The following is a 21,099-nucleotide window of genomic DNA, read 5'->3' on the forward strand; positions in this document are numbered from 1 at the left end:
AGAGCACTTGCCCGCGAAAGGCAAAGGTCCCGAGTTCGAGTCTCGGTCGGGCACACAGTTTTAATCTGCCAGGAAGTTTCATATCAGCGCACACTCCGCTGCAGAGTGAAAATCTCATTCTGGAAACATCCCATAGGCTGTGGCTAAGCCATGTCTCCGCAATATCCTTTCTTTCAGGAGTGCTAGTTCTGCAAGGTCGCAGGAGAGCTTCTGTAAAGTTTGGAAGGTAGGAGACGAGGTACTGGCAGAAGTAAAGCTGTGAGTACTGGGCGTGAGTCGTGCTTCAGTAGCTCAGTTGGTTAGAGCACTTGCCCGCGAAACGCAAAGGTCCCGAGTTCGAGTCTCGGTCGGGCACACAGTTTTAATCTGCCAGGAAGTTTCATATCAGCGCACACTCCGCTGCAGAGTGAAAATCTCATTCTGGTATGTACCATTTCTTTTACAGGTCAATACCAGAAGTAATTATGTCTAAAATCTTTTGACATGTAATATAATGCTCTATACTAAGGCAACATATGACTAATGTATATTTATTGGTTTGTTGGTTGGGTGGTTGTTGGGGGAGGAGACCAAACAGCAAGGTAATCGGTCTCATTGGTTTAGGGAAGGACAGGGAAAGAAGTCAGCCATGCCCTTTCAAAGAAATCGTCCCAGCATTAGCCTGGAACAATTTAGGGAAATCATGGAAAACCTAAATCAGGATGGCCAGATGTGGGATTGAACCATCGTCCCCCTGAATGCAAGTCCATTGTGCTAACCACTGTGCCACCTCATTCGGTGAACATATTTATTCATTCACCCAGTGTGTGACAAGTGATTATCAAAATAGTTTTGAGCCACGAGGCACCCATGGGGAATACATAATGTCTCTCACTGGCACTAATTTTCATAAATGCCTTTTTCCTGAGACTAAGATCATCTTTGACAGGATGCATCAAGTTATTCAGTTTCACTGGGGTATGAAAGACAAATTTACTGTTCTCTGTTACATACTCTTCTGAGCTGTAAGAATCACCCTAGAAGTACGGTAAGAAGTGTATGGTAATGGGTGCTTTTGAATCTCCATGCTGCTCCTTCACGTGGAATATGTAAGGAATTTACTTCTCTGAATACCACAAGACTTACACTTATTTTACTACATGTGGCTGGTACTTTTCCTGTTGAAGTATGACATGTCAAATTGCCTGAAGGGTATAGTGCCCCATGCTCTAAAATTTTCCTCATGTAGCAGCAGCAGCAGCAGCTGCTATAAGATCTCAGTGTCTCCCCCCCCCCCTCCCCCCTCCTCCCCCAATATGCAGCAATTGTGATTACAAAGGTACCCAATGGTGCCCCAAACTATTTCTCTTGATGTTTGCGTATTAAGCCACAATGAAGACGCAGGTTGCCAGGACATAGTCACATAGTCACCACAATAGCATCTAGCTTGTATGCAACCATAACTAAAGGAAAGCTTTAAGAGGGAAGTCTGTGTGCCATGACAGTATTCACACGCTCATTCATTGCAGCTTAAGGCATTTAGAAACCAACCCAACAGCTTGTGTGCCACTGTCAACCTTTGACTGTGACATGAAATACTTGGACTTGCTTTCATGCACTAATTTGCCCATCTTCATTCTACGAACTTCATGTAACACTGACCTCTCTGGTCACAAAATAGGCAGTGCTGCTAAATTGAAATGCAAGCCATCTTTCTGTAATCTTATTCACTTATTACTGGTGTACTATTCTACACATCCTCCAAATTTGGATTCATTTGAGCGTGGCTTTCTATGAGTTGCAATTTCCACAAACATTAGTGAACTTATATTTTGAGTATCTTGTTTCAAAATATACAATGTGCAACACAGTGCCAACTGTTTGCTTCATGCAAACAACATGATTTGCTCTGATGTTATCTATCATGAGAACACTCGACGTGCATGTCATACACTCTGCATGTGTCTGTTATTTTCTCATGTGACTTATTTTTCTCCTATTGAGAAACAAAGCTACATGCAGAGCATTTTGAATCTACATACTCTTTCTGAGGAAATGGCGGGACACTGTTTTCATCAAATCTTTTTTGGTTGGCTATTACAGTGGGATTAAGGTAAGGAAACTATTCCGACACCCAACAATCTTGACCTGCTACATTATTTATTCCCTGCCAGACTGGGAAACACAATAAGAACAGTGGAAACATAAATTACTGTTAAAATATTAACTTTTTGTTATTGTTTTGGAAACTGCAGCAAAAGACAAGTCTAAATATCTGTTTGACACTCTAAACACTGTGAAACACTCACCTGTTTAGTCTTATTACATTTTCAGTCTTTCGGACCATTAGGGCTGTCTCCCAAAAATGGATGGCCTCAGGTAACACAGTGTCCTATAAAAACATAAAATGTGTTTAAGAAAATGAAAATCAGAGGCAGGCAGAACAACTTCACAGTGACCTACAATTTATCACCAAAACCCAAGACCATGATGTTTGATTACAATCAAGCTCATACTTATTCTATTCCAAACACCCTTAACAGTTATGGTATATGAATATAGTTGCACAAACATTTCAAAATAAATAAATTAATTAATTAATTAAAAACAGATGTAGGTACACCACTTGGACTATATTTAGAACTTGGTAAAGTTTAAAAAATGTAAAAAAGATGAAGTATTCAGAGAATTTTGAGAAAGAAAATATAAACTGCTTAAATAAAGAAATGCAGACTTTATGATGTGACAAAGCTGACCTGCTGTTTACAGATCTGATTTTGGATCTTCATTTTCCCTTAGGGCTATTACTGTTTCTGATCACTTTAACTTCATTTGGCTTATAAACAGATTATCTACCATCAATAAAAGTTTGCTTGTGTAAGCTCATGGAGGTAAAACAGCTGCCTGCTGAGCAGTCTCAAAAAGAACATTAGCCCCTACTGTGCAGTCATACTCCACAAACCACCATATGGTGCATGGCTAAGGGTACCCTGTATCACTCTACTAGTCATTTCTTTTCCTGTTCCACTCACAATTACATGGAACACATTTTACTACCTAATAACATTGTCAGTAACTGGAATATTTCTTATATGTCTAGAATCAATAACAACAATCACATAACAAGAAAGACTGGTCACAAAATATTTCATGTGGAATAGTATATAAATCAAAATGTTGGGAAGACATGCGCGAGACTTTGATTTTTCAGATGAATCGTAATGAAGAATAATTCAGCTGAGAAAGGCATCATTTGCAACGACCTCATTCAATTCACCAGAGTATTGCTCATTAGTATTTAATCCACACAAAGATTATGGGATAAAGTAGTGAAGATTCAGGGAAGAGAGAGGCACTTTGTCACAGGTTTATTTAGTCAGAATGAAAGTGTTACAGAAATGCTCAACAAAGTTCCATGGGAGAAGTCCGTGCACAGCTAATGTAATGACCATCAAGATAAAAAATAAGAACATCTGAATTTGGTCTTATACAGAGGGACGCAGACAGTAGATCTTTTCACATAATGTCAATGAATGGAATAGGTAGCATGGAGATAATTCTAGTAGACAATGTACCATCCACCATGTACAGTGCACTTACCTGTCAAGTACATATGCAGATGTAACTCAACATATGTTAAGTCCATTGTTAATTAGATGATTTCAGTTAATCAACCCTTGGAGTATGAGACCCATTGCACAGTGAGTGCACTGAAGTCTCTTACAATGAGGAACAGCAGGGGCAACTACATGATATAAAAGTCTTCAAATTCCTTGCTCTTGAGTGCTTTGTTAAGTGACAAATATGGTGTGTACATAAAATTGTCGGTTTTCGCAGGATGAAAATAAGTCTCTTCAAAACATATATTTAAATATTTTCTCCACACCAGGACCTTCAGTTCCTCCATTAGTGTTGGTGTGTTCTCTCTCTCTGTCATTACATTTGTACTCCCAGTTTTTACATAAGTGATTTCTGTATTTACTACTACTCATTTGGTTGCAGAAGAGCAGTACAATGAAAGTGATGGTAGACAAACTTTGTGTTGTTTGCTAAAGCAGTACACTTCATATCTGGGAGATTCACACACGAGACAAAAGAGAAAAACTTGTCTCTATGATGTCTTAGAGTGAAGGGATAATGTTCTCTAAGAACAATATACATTTGGTGACATTTAGCTGTGTTATTTTCCTTTTCTCACGAAGTGATGTGGCAGAATGATTAAAATGCTGGACTCTCATTCAGATGGACAGTAGTTCAAATATCTGTCTGGTCATCCACATGAAGGTTTTTGATAGTTTCCCTAAATTGCTTAAGGTAAATGCAGGAATGGTTCCCTTCAAAAAACGACATGGCCTTCCCTAATCTTAGCTTGCGCTCTGTGTCTAACGATTTTGTTACTGACAGACATGGAATACTAATCTTCCTTCCTTTTCCTTCCTTCAACAAAGATTGGACCCTTTCTGCTCTGTGTATCATGACTGTTGGAAAAATTCTCTTCCAAGGATTATCAAACATTAAATGGTAGAAACAAAACCAAATAAAAGTTTATGAATTTCCATCACACTGATGGGCCACCTTGGGTTATTAAAATATTTATTTTCCTTCAGTATCCTTCCCAGTTGCAATAGCAGTCATTTCTTTGTGGTGACTAATTTTGGACTAGCACGTCCATTTTCGAACATGGCCTTAGACGTAAGTGTAACCATACAGGTGCCATCAATGTATGTGTGAGTAATGACATATGCATTTTTCCTCACTATTAACCAGTACACACATAGAAAATGGTAAACCTTGTATGAGCATACAATGTGAATTCTTTTCAATCGAATGCAGCAAACTCTGCCTCTAGAACCAAAATTTTCTGTGTTCGATTGGAAAGAATGCACATTGTATGGTCATACGAGGTTATCTGTGTAACAGTTAATGGTGAGGTATAATGGATATTTGTTTACTCAAATGCACATTGGTGGGAACTGTATGATTATACTTATGTCTAAGGCATAGTTTGAAAATGGACATGATTGTCCAAAACTGATAACTATGAAGAAATCACTATTATGGCAACTGTGATGAATTTGAAGTAAAATAAAGATTTCAAATAACTAGTTTTCTTAGAGCAAAGTACACATTACCACAGTGCCTGAGAAAGTGAGGCACCCAGAATGCATAGTCATTTGTCACTGTAAGATTGTATACTGTTGTGGCACAGAGATAAACTGGGTGACCGTAAAAATTTTTAAAGTTTTCCGCAGCCCGTGCTGAGCCATACCAAGACAGACTCGAGTGCCATGTTGCAACCGGTATCAGAAACAGGCAGGAGAGCTGGTACTGAAATATTCTGGTGTACAACAGAGGCCATAGCCACTCATCGTTTGAGTGAGATGTCCGAATTGCCAATTCAGTAAGATGACCTTACAGTGAAAGGAACATAATGTCACTCTTACAGCTCTGCAAGGTGCCGCAGCAACACACGAATCTTACTGAATAACACCTTTCAGCCTGCTGACATTGCAGAAATGCACCACGCTGAAGATGTGAAAGCCACAGTTGAAACACCAAGGTGTGGTGAGAATCCATTTGATCTGGCTGCAGCCATTACAATCGACACAAAGTTCGAAGAAATTGATATTGCTACATAAGGACATAATGATTGTTGAGTCTTTGCCTCCAAAGTGAATTGCTACAGATGTGGACATAAGGGTTATCTGCAAAAGCAATGTCATCATTCAGAGTGCTACGAGTGTAGTCAAGTCGATCATAAGGCATGGGAATGCAGGAGCAGGAAACAAGTAAAACAGCAACTGAAAGAGCAACTATTAAACACAAATGAGAATGCATCACCCACCAGAAAGCATTCCCTCTAGAACGTTACACTACACAGACTGTATGCAGAGATGGAATACTGCTTGTTAGGCTTAATACAGGGCAAGAAACTGAAGTTTTTAGTAGACTCAAATGTGCATGTTAGACTGGATATCTTAGGCAGCAAGAGACTCACGTCTCCACGGTACAGATTGTACAGGATAAGCAACGATGACGTTAAGTCGTTACGGTCAACACTGCTACACTTTAGCATTGAAGCTAAGAGCACATGAAAGTGTTGAGCAATTGAAAGTGTTGCCACATGTTGATGAAGGATATTCTGCAATTCTCAGACTGGACTTCCTTGATAATCATACTGAAATCGATCTTTTGCGGTATGCAGTTGCACTCACTGGAGCTTCCTTTCTGCTGGAAAGATCAACTGCAAGCGAGGCAATGTCACAAGGTGCACTAATCATAAAGGTGTCACCAACTTAACTGCGAACATGTACGGTAAGGGATTGGTTCTCATGATAACCTACCGTTAGGTACAGCGAAGTTAGTTTGGATTCTTGTAGATAACAGTTTACTACAAGAGGTACTGTGTGGTAGCACCCGATTTAGTTCAACTACATTACATTATCCTCGTTTGGTTTTGCTGATGTTCATCTTATATCCTCCTTTCAAGACACTGTCCATTCCGTTCAGCTGCTCTTCCAAGTCCTTTGCTGTCTCTGACAGAATTACAACGTCATCGGCAAACCTCAAAGTTTTTATTTCTTCTCCATAGATTTTAATCCCTACTCCGAATTTTTCTTTTGTTTCCTTTACTGCTTGCTCAATATACAGATTGAATAACATCGGGGATAGGCTACAACCCTGTCTCACTCCCTTCCCAACCACCGCCGCCCTTTCATGCCCCTCGACTCTTATAAAGGCCATCTGGTTTCTGTACGAATTGTGAATAGCCTTTCGTTCCCTGTATTTTACCCCTGCCACCTTCAGAATTTGGGAGAGAGTATTCGTCAACATTGTCAAAAGCTTTCTCTAAGTCTACAAATGCTTGAAACGTGGGTTTGCCTTTCCTTAATCTTTCTTCTAAGATAAATCGTAGGGTCAGTATTACCTCACGTGTTCCAAAATTTCTACGCAATCCAAACTGATCTTCCCCGAGGTTGGCTTCTACCAGTTTTCCCATTCGTCTGTAAAGAATTCGTGTTAGTATTTTGCAGCCGTTGCTTATTGAACTGATAGTTCAGTAATTTTCACATCTGTCAACACCTGCTTTCTTTGGGATTGGAATTATTATATTCTTCTTGAAGTCTGAGGGTATTTCGCATGTCTCATACATCTTGCTCAATAGATGGTAGAGTTTTGTCAGGACTGGCTATCCCAAGGCTGTTAGTAGTTCTAATGGAATGTTGTCTACTCCCGGGGCCTTGTTTGGACTTCGGTCTTTCAGTGCTCTGTCAAACTCTTCACACAGTATCATATCTCCCATTTCATCTTCATCTACATCCTCTTCCATTTCTATAATATTGTCCTCAAGAACATCGCCCTTGTATAGACCCTCTATATAGTCCTTCCACCTTTCTGCTTTCCCTTCTTTGCTTAGAACTGGGTTTCCATCTGAGCTATTGATATTCATGCAAGTGGTTCTCTTTTCTCCAAAGGTCTCTCTAATTTTCCTGTAGGCAATATCTATCTTACCCCTAGCGATATGCGCCTCTACATCCTTATATTACATCTGCATTAAACAAGAAAGTTAATCATTTACAAAGGAGTGATTAACACGTGATGGAAGCTTTACTACTACAGTTCATGGATTTGTATAGTATAAATGGTTACACAACCTCGTACACTCACAGGTAACACTACTCCAGTCAACAGGAAGCCATATCGCACACCAAGGCATCTGTAACCATTAATGGAGGAATTCATGGATGAGCAACTGGCAGAAGAAATAATGGAACATAGTGATAGTTCACGTGGTGCAAGTGACGTCATCGTTCGCTCGTGCGCCTTCTGTAACACCACGTTCAGACTGACTCACTTAAATCTTGGTAAACTGGCATTGTAGCAGCAGTAACCTTGTTGTTTTATACAGGCGTTGCCGACCGTAGCGCCGTATTCTGCCTGTTTACATATCTCTCTGTTTCTTTGTGTGGCGCTTCAGTGTAGTTATGCAGTCTACTAGCAAGGAGTGTCACGTGGATTTATGGCCTATGACTGATAGCATTCCTGGGCACGCGCAGCATCTTCCGACAGTCCTTTGTTACCATAAATATGTTCTCGTGTTGCGCACCACCACCGCTAAACTGTTGACAGTATTACGACATGTACCAGTATATAACAAACGAAATGACTGATATACTGCTTGTTTATGGCATACTTGCTGCACCACTCTATGTGGAAAGATTTCCCAGCAGAAATCATTAGACATCCACAGCAGTTGACAAAAGACTTCGACAGAACTGAAAATTGCTTGTAGGAACTATATTTACCATCTGGAGTTGTTCTAAAATTTCAGTTTATATGTACAGCATCTTTTATGCTTTATACACTTTTCTCCATGTACTGTCATACTTTGTGGTGTTGAGAATATGTCTGTACTCTGCACGTATGGAAACCCTTTTGAATAGGGCATAATTTCGGCCGGAGAGGTGTTTTGATTCTACTCCGGGGCTTTCTTTCCCAATTCACTGGAACAAGTTGGCAGCGTAGATTTATAACAGTAGGCACCTAATATCGCGTAGGGCCTCCTCTGGCCCTGTGGATTGCAGTGAGACGGCATGGAAGTGAGTCTACAAGCCCCTGGTACTCCTCTGGAACCAGCTGATACCGGATCGTTGGCAAAGCCGCAGCGAATTCTGGTCTGTTTGTGGTTGCAGAAGCCACGGCAAAGAGGCTGCGTTCCATGACATCTCAAATATGCTTATGGGTTTCAAATCTGGGCTCCGAGGTGGCCTTCTCATCTCAGTCTTTGGACCTCCGCTGCACGTTCCTGGATCCATTCCCGGGCGACGTTGCTTTATCATCTAGAACCATTGCAGAACCGTCAGGGCGTTGGACGGCCAAAAATGGGTGGAGGTGGTCCATGAGCAGCTGAATGTACCGCGGACCATTCAGAGGGCCCATTCCAAACCAGGAAAATGCAATTCAGTCCATAACGGAGAGAGAGACCACCGCCTTGACCACACCTTCTTGGCAGATTCATGTGGTCTGCGCCACACACAGTGCCTCCCATTGGGACAGTGCAGTTGAAACAGTGATATGTCCGACCATCCCTGGCGACTGGTGACAAATGTAAACTGCTGTGCCTGATGATGCTGGGTTCACGGTGGCAGCCGAGTGGAGCGCCGGCTCCCATGCTCCACGAAACCATGTCCAATGTTGAACTGAGCTGCGATTTGTTGCGATGTCGCCCTTCTCTCACTATTGACGATTCACGTCAGATGACGCCGGTCGCGGTCATCGAGGGAGGCTGGACGCTAAGTAGTTCGTTCGTTGTGGACTGTGACACCCTCAACCAACCATTCGCAATACCCTCTGGACCACTGCCGAAATAGAAATTCCCATAGGTCGGGCACCGACCACCATAATCTGTTCGCATGCTTTGGCTCTCACAACGACGTTGCATCTTACACAAATCACTTCACAACCACTTCTCAGAAGCTCTCCCACACAACTGCAGTTGGCACAGGGGGGCATGTGCTGCATATACATCTGTGCCTGCCCCACTATCCCATGACATTTGCTAAGTCGGTGTTATGGGGTGTTAAATGGCGACGTGACTATAATCTTTTTTATCAATGAAATTCGCGAACAGCCGCGGCATAGTGGAATGCCGAAACTGGTAGTCAAAATAAAGTGAAATACTTCACCAGCTGATTGGAGCGAGGTAGTGTGTGTGTGTGTGTGTGTGTGTGTGTGTGTGTGTGTGTGTGTGTGTGTGTGTGTGTGTGTACGGATTTCTCGCTGTAAGCTTTATCATAAAAAATCGGAACTTGTCATTTTGATGGCTGGGGGCAGGAGGGTTGGGGTGGGGGGTAGAGTTGTATGATGGCTAAAGTTATACAGATTAACCACTGCTTCTGAGTACTGTATCAATTGCTTTGCACCTACGTCTGGTAGTGGGTGTCAGAAACGTAGACCGTCCATCGACACTTCGATGAATGGTTGCCTTAAAAAGAGGACGTTTTGAAACATTGAGGAGGAACTCTACACCAACATTCGCCAAGTGGCGCAAGTATTGAGCATATCTCCCGTTTATGCGAGGCGAGTTGTCTGTGGACAAGAGCTACATCCATACCATCTGCAGAAGGTCTGAGAAATAGCTGTGGAGGATGTAATGAAACTGGTCAATGATATTCTGCATTTGTGTGGCCATACTGTCTGCAGTTGCTTTACAATTCCTCAGGGTATTTTTAAATGGTTCAAATGGCTCCAAGCACTGAGACTTAACATCTGACGTCATCAGTGCCCTTGACTTAGAACTACTTAAACCTAACCAACCTAAGGACATCAGACACATCCATGCCTGAGGCAGGATTCGAACCTGCGACCGTAGCAGTAGCGCGTTTCGGGACTGAAACGCCTAGAACCGCTCGGTCACAACGGCCGGCAGGGTATTTTCATTCCGTCGTTACACCTACAAGAAAATGCATGTTTTTCTCAACAGACGCGTTTCGCTTTATTGAGGTAAAGCATCATCAGTGATCTGTAATTACATATATTTACAATCTGATTTGTTTTTAAGTTCGAAAAACAATTAGTTAACAGAATGAGATTTTCATTCTGCAGCGGAGTGTGCGCTGATACGAAACTTCCTGGCAGATTAAAACTGTGTGCCGGACCGAGACTCGAACTCGGGACCTTTGCCTTTCGCGGGCAAGTGCTCTACCAACTGAGCTACCCAAGCACAACTCACGCCCGGTGCTCACAGCTTCACTTCTGCCAGTACCTCGTCTCCTACCTTCCAAACTTCACAGAAGCTCTCCTGCGAACCTTGCAGAAGCAGCACTCCTGAAAAGTAGGAGGTACGGAGAGAGTTGTATAAAGATCAACTAACATCAATGCCTTGCGCATTCGCATAGAATTATGCCGACTGTCAATCTGGATGGTAAATTGGCTGGAAACTTATTTACTGAGCTGCGAGACGTTGGAGGTGCTTTGCCGTCTACGATTCTTTCTCGTGTGCGTTATCTTGTAAGAGCAATAGAGAATACTTAAGTCACAGCAAGCAAGAGTGGGAAAATGGGCGTAACACAACTACAATTACGGCACGAGCACTCAGTGCTTTTCGGCAATAGCTGGTCGAAATAACTTGCTCTTGCTCGATTCCTGGTCTGCGTATAAAAATCATACTCCTTTGGAGCAAACTATCCTTCCTGAAAAGTGTGCGACATTGCAATTCACACCACCTGGAGCCAGTGGCCAGATTCAGTGTCTATGTTTTTTTTTTTTCTTTTCTTCTTCTTCTTCTTCTTCTTCTTCTTGGCTGTACAACATATTATCGCTCTACGTGCAGCTCCACCTTAAAGGACAGCCAGTTTCACAATGGGCTCCACCGCAGACTGTTTTGCATTCGGTAGCATGCCACCACATTCGATCAGTTCTCATCACCCGTTATACCAGTGTCATCCTATATGCATTCTTTATGAGTGGATACCTACAGGAAGGTGCCGTACGGTTTGCTACTCCCAAGGAGTTCGCCTTCGATGTTGATGGCGCGAACCTTTGTTATCAGTGTGGCGCGCCATTTTTATTCGATGTTCATGGTGCAAGGTAATGGTTTGTTTTGAACATTTCTTCAAGGTCGACGATGTCCATTTTGTGAAGTGTGCTATATACATCTCATAGGAGGTTGATCTCTGCACCTCGAGGACACATTTTCTGTCGCCCTCCTGATGCACACGGTGAGTGATTAGCAGCTAATATTTTGCCCGTCGTAACTGCTACCAGGACACTTTCAAATGAGGCTTACTAAAGACTGAACTTGCGACCTCCAGTCAAAGGGTTCCTCGTAAGTGAGAAATCGGCTGCGTAACCTTTCCTCATATCAAGAATGTAGATGTTTCTCCTCCTGTCTGCCTTGTTGGCCACACTGAAACGCTTATCATTTGCAGATCTAAGTATGTGGTACGCTTCATGCCGATCTGACTTTTATCTCAATGCTGTCTTCATGGAGTTGCAATTTTAATAGCGAGGTCACCAGTCCCTCGGTTAAGAGGCAGTTCATTGGATTTATTGTCGTCCGCCGGAAATTTTATCGCGTCATAAATGTACGTAGGAATGGTAAAATCGAAATGACCAGCGGTGTATTGTGTTTAGACAAAAGGCAGCGGATCAGTTGGGCGGTACATCACGAATAACTGCCAGTCCCTGCAAGTGTTCGCCTCTACCGTTGAACAAACAATGAGGTGACAGAAAGTCACGCGCTACCTCCTAATATCGTGTCAGACGTCCTTTTGCTCCTCGTAGTGCAGCATCTCGACACGGCATGGACTCAACGAATGTCGGAAGTCCCTCGCAGAAATACTGAGCCATGCTCCCTCTACAGCCGTCCTTAGTTGCCAAAGTGTTGCCAGTACAGGATTTTGTGCACAAACTACTGACCTCTAGACTATCTTCCACGAATATTTGATGGGATTCACGTCAGGCGATCTTGGGGGGGGGGGGGGGGGGGGGGGGAGGAGCCCAGTTCGCTCTAACTGTCCAGAATTTTCTTCATACCAGTGACGAACAACTGTGGCCCAGTGAGTGGCGCATATTCATCCACAAATTTCTGTAGTTGTCCGGGAAAGTGACGTCCATGAATGACTGCAAATTCACTCTAAGTAGCCGAACATTCATAAGACCCAGACCATTCCATTCCATGGAAACACAGCCCACACCATAATGGAGACACCACCAGCTTGCACAGTGCGTTGTTCACAACTTGGGCCAATGGCTTTGTGGGGTATGCGCCACACTTTAACTGTACTGTCAACTCTTACCAACTGAAATCGTGACTAATCTGACCGGGTTACGGCAGTGGTATATTTCTTTGCTTCCACGGTGGCAGAATTCCTTTACTTCGTTTGCTACAACAGGTCTTTACTTCTGTCATTGCTTCTTCGGTATACAGGTCGAACACTAGTCGGACAAGACAGCACTTCTGCCTTACGCCGCGTTTCATCTAAGTGCTTCTGATCTGCTGATCCATTCCTACTGTTCCCTCTTCTTGCACATATTCTATATTACCTGACTTTACCCACAGCTACTGCCTATTTTCCTGAGAATTTCAAACAGCTCGCACAATTTTACACTGTCGAATGCTTTTTCCAGATTGACAAAACCTGTGCTTTGTTCATGTAACAGTGTCTTATTCACCGCCACATCACATGAATTGTTCACGATGCTTCATATTCATTCAAGACGCGTTGCCAAAGTTTCTGAGGACTGTACCTTTAGTTAACTCCAGAGGATGTGGTTTCAGTATAACAGAGCACCATCCCACTTGGATAAGCATGTCCCTGAGCAGTGGAAGTACAGATAACCTCATCAGTGGGTTGGGTGGGTGGAGAGGTCCAATCCCATGGTCAGCGAGATCACAAAGTCTCAGTTCTATGGTATTTTTCCTGGGTGTTAGATGAAGTCGGTTTATTCAATTCCAGCAAAAATTGAAGGAGAAAGTAGTTGGTGCCGCGCAGATCATCTGTCTCACTGCACTCTAGACAACAAGAATAGTTGAGATAGAGTGAATAATTTACGCAACACTGTAATGCATGCACCGAGACTCGCGTTCATCACTTTGGACATATACAGGGTTATTACAAATGATTGAAGCGATTTCACAGCTCTACAATAACTTTATTATTTGAGATATTTTCACAATGCTTTGCACACGTACAAAAACTCAAAAAGGTTTTTAGGCATTCACAAATGTTCGATATGTGCCCCTTTAGTGATTCGGCAGACATCAAGCCGATAATCAAGTTCCTCCCACACTCGGCGCAGCATGTCCCCATCAATGAGTCCGAAAGCATCGTTGATGCGAGCTCGCAGTTCTGGCACGTTTCTTGGTAGAGGAGGTTTAAACACTGAATCTTTCACGTAACCCCACAGAAAGAAATCGCATGGGGTTAAGTCGGGAGAGCGTGGAGGCCATGACACGAATTGCTGATCATGATCTCCACCACGACCGATCCATCGGTTTTCCAATCTCCTGTTTAAGAAATGCCGAACATCATGATGGAAGTGCGGTGGAGCACCATCCTGTTGAAAGATGAAGTCGGCGCTGTCGGTCTCCAGTTGTGGCATGAGCCAATTTTCCAGCATGTCCAGATACACGTGTCCTGTAACGTTTTTTTCGCAGAAGAAAAAGGGGCCGTAAACTTTAAACCGTGAGATTGCACAAAACACGTTAACTTTTGGTGAATTGCGAATTTGCTGCACGAATGCGTGAGGATTCTCTACCGCCCAGATTAGCACATTGTGTCTGTTCACTTCACCATTAAGAAAAAATGTTGCTTCATCACTGAAAACAAGTTTCGCACTGAACGCATCCTCTTCCATGAGCTGTTGCAACCGCGCCGAAAATTCAAAGCGTTTGACTTTGTCATCGGGTGTCAGGGCTTGTAGCAATTGTAAACGGTAAGGCTTCTGCTTTAGCCTTTTCCGTAAGATTCTCCAAACCGTCGGCTGTGGTACGTTTAGCTCCCTGCTTGCTTTATTCGTCGACTTCCGCGGGCTACGCGTGAAACTTGCCCGCACGCGTTCAACCGTTTCTTCGCTCACTGCAGGCCGACCCGTTGATTTCCCCTTACAGAGGCATCCAGAAGCTTTAAATGCGCATACCATCGCCGAATGGAGTTAGCAGTTGGTGGATCTTTGTTGAACTTCGTCCTGAAGTGTCGTTGCACTGTTATGACTGACTAATGTGAGTGCATTTCATGCACGACATACGCTTTCTCGGCTCCTGTCGCCATTTTGTCTCACTGCGCTCTCGAGCGCTCTGGCGGCAGAAACCTGAAGTGCGGCTTCAGCCGAACAAACCTTTATGAGTTTTTCTACGTATCTGTAGTGTGTCGTGACCATATGTCAATGAATGGAGCTACAGTGAATTTATGAAATCGCTTCAATCATTTGCAATATCCCTGTACTATGAGCTTAATTTATTACTTTGAGGGGTAAGTCATGTCAATAAGAAACTAAATATTAGTTCCTTCTCCAAAACGTATTTAACCTAGGATTTTCTGCTGTATAGCTTTGATCATAAGGGTTGGAGACATACTATAGAACAAGGCACAAATAGCTAGAAGAAATTTTAAAACAAAGGTAAGATAGAGCGTACTAAAATATACATCACATTTACCAATCAGTTATACACATTAAAAACAACATTGATAATCACTAAACAAACAGCTCTATTCATGACAATGGAACAACATATACACCGAAGTTATTTACCAAGAAAGGATAAACATAAAAGTCAAAGCAGCGTTTTCTATAAGGAGTAAAACTGTACAATAAATTGCCAAAAGAGATTAAATACACTGCTAAAACAAACATATTTAAAAAGGCCAGTTAAGAAGTACCTATTAAGCAATACATTCTATACACTGAAGGATTAACTAGACGACGCAAAGTGAGGGTTAGGTAAGAAATGTCAACAGAAATAGTAATAACGGTAGTAATGCATAGCGCTCCACACTACAATTTCACATTATATTTTTTCCTCTCTTTTTCCTTTTCTTGAGAAACTTTCTCCCAAAAGCTATGCAATGCTTAAGACTAATACTTTAGCCCCTTCCTGAGTTCAACACCTCACTCATTATAAACGGATGCTGACTCAGTTTTCTAGGTTAGCAAATGGGAAGTTGTGCATAAAATGGTTCCCACATCAGCTGATAGTGTGTACAGTGACTGGGAGTGAGAAATGAATTAGCAGCATAGCATTAGCCTCTTTCATTATTAAATAACTTATTTGTATAACAGTATTGTACACTATGGGCAAACGAATTAGGCAGCAAGGTTTTAAAAAGAGTAGCCTTGTGTTCGAGAGTGTGGAGGCTTCTACCATCGTCCGACCACCCTGATTTAGGTTCTCCATGGCGTCCCTAAATTATGTCAGGCAATTGCTGGGATGGTGCCTGCTACGCCGAGGAGCCAAAGAAACTGGTGCACCTACCTAATATCGTGTGGGGCCCCGCGAGCACGCAAAATTGCCGCAACACGACGTGGCATGGACTCCATGTCTGAAGTAGTGCTGGAGGGAATTGACACCTCGAATCCTGCAGGGCTGTCCATAAATCTGTAAGAGTACGAGGGGAGATCTCTTCTGAACGGCACGTTGCAAGGCATCCCAGACATGCTCAGTAATGTTCATTTCTGGGGAGTTTGGTGGCCAGCGGAAGTGCTTAAACTCAGAAGAGTGTTCCTGGAGCCACTCTGCAGCAATTCTGGACGTGTGGGGTGTAGCACTGCCCTGCTGGAACTGCCCAAGTCCGTCGGAATTCACAATGAACAGGAACGGATGCACGTGATCAAACAGGATAGTTACATACGTGTCGCCTTTCAGAATCGTATCTAGACGTATCAGCGGTCCCACATCACTCCAAATGCACGCACCCACACCATTACAGAGGTTGCACTAGCTTGAACAGTCCCCTGCTGACATTCAGAGTTCATGGATTCATGAAGTTGTCACCATTTCCGTATACGTCCATCCGCTCGATACTACGAGGTGCATTCAAGTTCTAAGGCCTCCGATTTTTTTTCTCCGGACTGGAAAGACAAACATGCGCATTGTTTTAAAATGAGGCCGCGTTCATTGTCAATACGTCCCAGAGATGGCAGCAACGTATGGCAGATGGAATTTTACCGCCAGTGGCGAGAATGAGAACTGTTTTAAATACTGAAAATGGCGACTTTTCCTTACTTGAACAGCGTGCAATCATTCGTTTTCTGAATTTGCGTGGTGTGAAACCAATTGAAATTCATCGACAGTTGAAGGAGACATGTGGTGATGGAGTTACGGATGTGTCGAAAGTGCGTTCGTGGGTGCGACACTTTGATGAAGGCAGAACATCGTGTGACAACAAACTGAAACAACCTCGGGCTCGCACAAGCCGGTCTGACGACACGATCGACAAAGTGGAGAGAATTGTTTTGGGGGATCGCCGAATGACTGTTGAACAGATCGCCTGCAGAGTTGGCATTTCTGTGGGTTCTGTGCACACAATCCCGCATGGCGACCTGAAAATGCGAAAAGTGTCATCCAGGTGGGTGCCACGAATGCTGACGGACGACCACGACTGCCCGTGTGGCATGTTGTCAAGCAATGTTGATGCGCAACGACAGCACGAATGGGACTTTCTTTTCGTCAGTTGTGACAATGGATGAGACGTGGATGCCATTTTTCAATCCAGAAACAAAGCGCCAGTCAGCTCAATGGAAGCACACAGATTCACCGCCACCAAAAAAATTTCGGGTAACCGCCAATGCTGAAAAAATGATGGTGTCCATGTTCTGGGACAGCGAGGGCGTAATCCTTACCCATTGCGTTCCAAAGGGCACTACGGTAACAGGTGCATCCTACGAAAATGTTTTGAAGAACAAATTCCTTCCTGCACTGCAACAAAAACGTCCGGGAAGGGATGCGCGTGTGCTGTTTCACCAAGACAACGCACCCGCACATCGAGCTAACGTTACACAACAGTTTCTTCGTGATAAAAACTTTTAAGTGATTCCTCATGCTCCCTACTCACCTGACCTGGCTCCTAGTGACTTTTGGCTTTTTCCAACAATGAAAGACACTCTCCGTGGCCGCACATTCACCAGCCGTGCTGCTATTGCCTCAGCGATTTTCCAGTGGTCAAAACAGACTCCTAAAGAAGCCTTCGCCGCTGCCATGGAATCATGGCGTCAGCGTTGTGAAAAATGTGTACGTCTGCAGGGCGATTACGTCGAGAAGTAACGCCAGTTTCATCGATTTCGGGTGAGTAGTTAATTAGAAAAAAGATCGGAGGCCTTAGAACTTGAATGCACCTCGTATTTGAAACGAGACTCGTCCGACCAGGCAACATGTTTCCAGACATCAACAGTCCATTGTCGGTGTTGGCTGGCCCAGGCTAGGAGTAAGCTTTGTGGCGTGCAGTCATCAAGGGTACACGAGTGGACCTTCGGCTCCGAAAGCCAATATCGATTGCGTTTCTTGACTGATTTGCACACTGGCACTTGCTGATGGTCCAGCATTCAAATCTGCACCAATCTGCGGAAGGGTTGCACTTCCGTCACGTTGAACAATTCTCTGCAATCATCGTTGGTCCCTTTGTTTCAGAATCTTTTTCCGGCCGCAGCGATGACGGAGAATTGACGTTTTACCGGATTCCTGATATTCACAGTACTCTCGTGACATGGTCGTACGGGAAAATCACCACTTCATCGCTACCTCGGAGATGATGTGTCCCATCGCTCGTGCGCCGAACACCACGTTCAAACTCAGTTATATCTCGATAACCTGCCATTGTAGCAGCAGTAACCGATCTAACAACTGCGCCAGACTCTTGTCATCTTATATAGGCGTTGTCGACCGCAGCGCCGACTTCTGCCTGTTTACATGTATCTGAATTTTAATACGCATGTCCATACCAGTTTCTTTGACGCTTCGGTGTATAAAGCCAAGGCCAACTGCCTGTCCCATCCTTATCTTACGAGACTCGTTTGTATACGTGGATTACTTTATTTTTGTCGTTCTTAAATTGTAATGTTAAGAAATGGGATCTACTGACGAATAAAACAACAACTACAACTATAATGATTACTCTTTGAATCGAATACTCACATTTATTAACTCAAATTTTTCCTTGTCAAGCCTGAAAAAGAAAACAAACACAGTTTTAATATTTTTGATAGAAAATTGTAATCCATTCCTAATTTTAATTTCACTACTTATTTTAGTCCACTGTCAGTTATACCAGGAATAAGGCAATATTGCATAAATCAGATGAATAAGGGAAACTTAGAGAAGAGTTTCTCCGCAAAACTATTGTAATGTCACTTAAAATATGTTACCTATCTTTGGAGCTAATAACGCAACAACAAAGCACAGCTGAAAATGTGACATTGTGTATATCAACATTCATACCTCATTTTAAGTGCCGACTGCATAAAAATGGTGAACACAATGTAATAATAAAAATAAATTTTGAAATATCCAAAATATACACAATCGACAACACAGGCAAAAACCACAAAATCTAAGTTAAAAGTAAAAACAACAATACATAACGACAACAAAGAACAATATTTCATTCTTCCTATTTCTGAAGGCACACTTCTTATTCATTCCATGTCATTAACGATACCTCAGATTAGACAAAGATGGCTGTGTCTAAGAAACTATAGTGGTAGACTCTCTAAGTTACTCACTTTTGGGGGAGCCAAGCTCTCCCCATATCCTGCTTTCCGCTTTCTATGTCAATTTCCTCCCTCCTCTGTGTCCATCACCCCTCCCCAATTCTCTCTTATCTTGAGCCTTGTTTATTATTATTGCAAATTCAGATTCTGAAGTAGTAATGTAATCATAAGCCTTAAGACATAAATACAACTTTGCTGTTTGCTAACAATGTTTCTCTAAAAATATATATCCTATGTCTGTCCGAATATTCATTAGAGTATTATGCAAAAATTTGAAGTAATTCACTTAAGAAAGTTTCGTGATTTTTGGTAATAACGTTTCCTCTTTATATATTACATATTTATTTAAATATTAAATATATTTAAAACAGATATATGAAAACATGCACGTATTCAATTGCAACACTGTGTCAACATTTCAAAACAATTGGTGAAGAACATACGGAGATATATGATTTTGAGGAAACGAGCATTTATGCTTTTATTTGTACCACAACTTTATTCCTTCCATGTACTGCCAGTTTAATTCTTTTTTATTTCTCCCAATGTCCAGGTCATTTTAGTATCACTGTGGAGACATCTTCATGAGTTACTCACACAAAAGAAAATGCTGCCACTTCCAAACTGATCCACTGCGGATGCAGGACAGCGGCTGGTCAAATATTTAACACGGAAAATCGTCAGTTGCGCTATTTGAGAAGTTATTTTATTTTCACAATCAGTTTCGGCAATTCAATATCTCATCTTCAGGCTCCATACGCTCCTCATGTAGACATTCAAACATATCAATATTGGCACACTGGAGTCATCAGTATCTGGCTGTCGTGAATTCGTACTTCAAGTGCTGCCTCCGAAGACTTGACAACAACTCAACTTCTTAAGCGCTGTCGGGCTTGGCTAACACTCGGATGGGTGACCGTCCGGGTCTGCCGAGAGTTGTTGGCAAAGCGGGGTGCACTCAGCCCCTGTGAGGCCAACTGAGGAGCTACATTACTGAGAGGTAGCGACACCGGTCTCGGAAACTAAGAATGGCCGGGAGAGCCGTGTGCTGACCACACGCCCCTTCGTATCTGCATCCTGTGACGCCTATCTATGAGGATGATACGGCGGTCGGTCGGTGCCGTTGGGCCATCCGAGGCCTGTGCGGACTGAGTTTAGTTTAGTCGTAATTACACTTCAGCTTTTATATGAAAGACTTTATGTATCACCGTTTCAGGGATTTTGCCTCTAAATGTAATACGACAACTTACCTTTTGGACTGTGTTTTACCCCTTAAAAGTGATATTGGGAAAAAACGAAAAAATACGGATTGCATTATTTTGCTCCCTCTACGTGCCCACCAAGTTTCGACAAGATCGTTTATTTACACCTGGGAATGTTCCCTTGTAAGTACTGGGCTGTGTCCTACGTTAAATTGACAGCAGTGCGACTTGGTAGTTTTTTTAAAACAGGTTTTTTATTTGCGTTACATGTTTATTCCATCTGTGCTTTGGTTTGTTTCTAGGTTTCTTCATAGCGACTCAAAAGCTGAAACTGATCAACAGCAAATGAAATTGAAGATTGCACAACACACAACGTACAATTTTTTCATTGAAAAACGCTCTGTTTTAGCTGATCACCGTCTCTGATAACAGCCTGCTTCGAAAAACTCCACTCCACTGGAGCTGACTCATTTGCAAATACAACAGAAGTGACAGGAATTTGGATAGGTTGCAATATCTCGATTAATGAGTAATTTCGATCTGAAAATTATTGCCGATTCTGTACGTCGATTTATGCATCTTATTAGCCCTTTATCATGAGCACCTTTACCTTCACCTTATTTATAACCTGATAAAGTTTCAGTTGGTATTCCCGAAACAGTATTTCTGGTATACCACCGAGTGAGGCTTAGCCCGACGGACTGACATTCAC

At 42.7% G+C, this 21,099-nt stretch overlaps 1 protein-coding gene across 1 annotated transcript in view; it reads right to left on the minus strand.

Annotated features, from left to right (window-relative positions):
- The window catches only part of LOC126260152 (leishmanolysin-like peptidase), a 613,327-nt gene that overhangs the window by 51,631 nt on the left and 540,597 nt on the right, over window positions 1-21,099 (minus strand). Inside the window, exons 3-4 of the mRNA XM_049957411.1 lie at window positions 18,611-18,641; window positions 2,289-2,371 (exon numbers count right to left, since the gene is read on the minus strand). Coding sequence (XP_049813368.1) covers window positions 2,289-2,371; window positions 18,611-18,641 — 114 coding nt within the window. The remainder of the gene's footprint in view (window positions 1-2,288; window positions 2,372-18,610; window positions 18,642-21,099) is intronic.

Source organism: Schistocerca nitens, chromosome 5, assembly GCF_023898315.1.
Source record: "Schistocerca nitens isolate TAMUIC-IGC-003100 chromosome 5, iqSchNite1.1, whole genome shotgun sequence".
NCBI lineage: Eukaryota > Metazoa > Arthropoda > Insecta > Orthoptera > Acrididae > Schistocerca > Schistocerca nitens.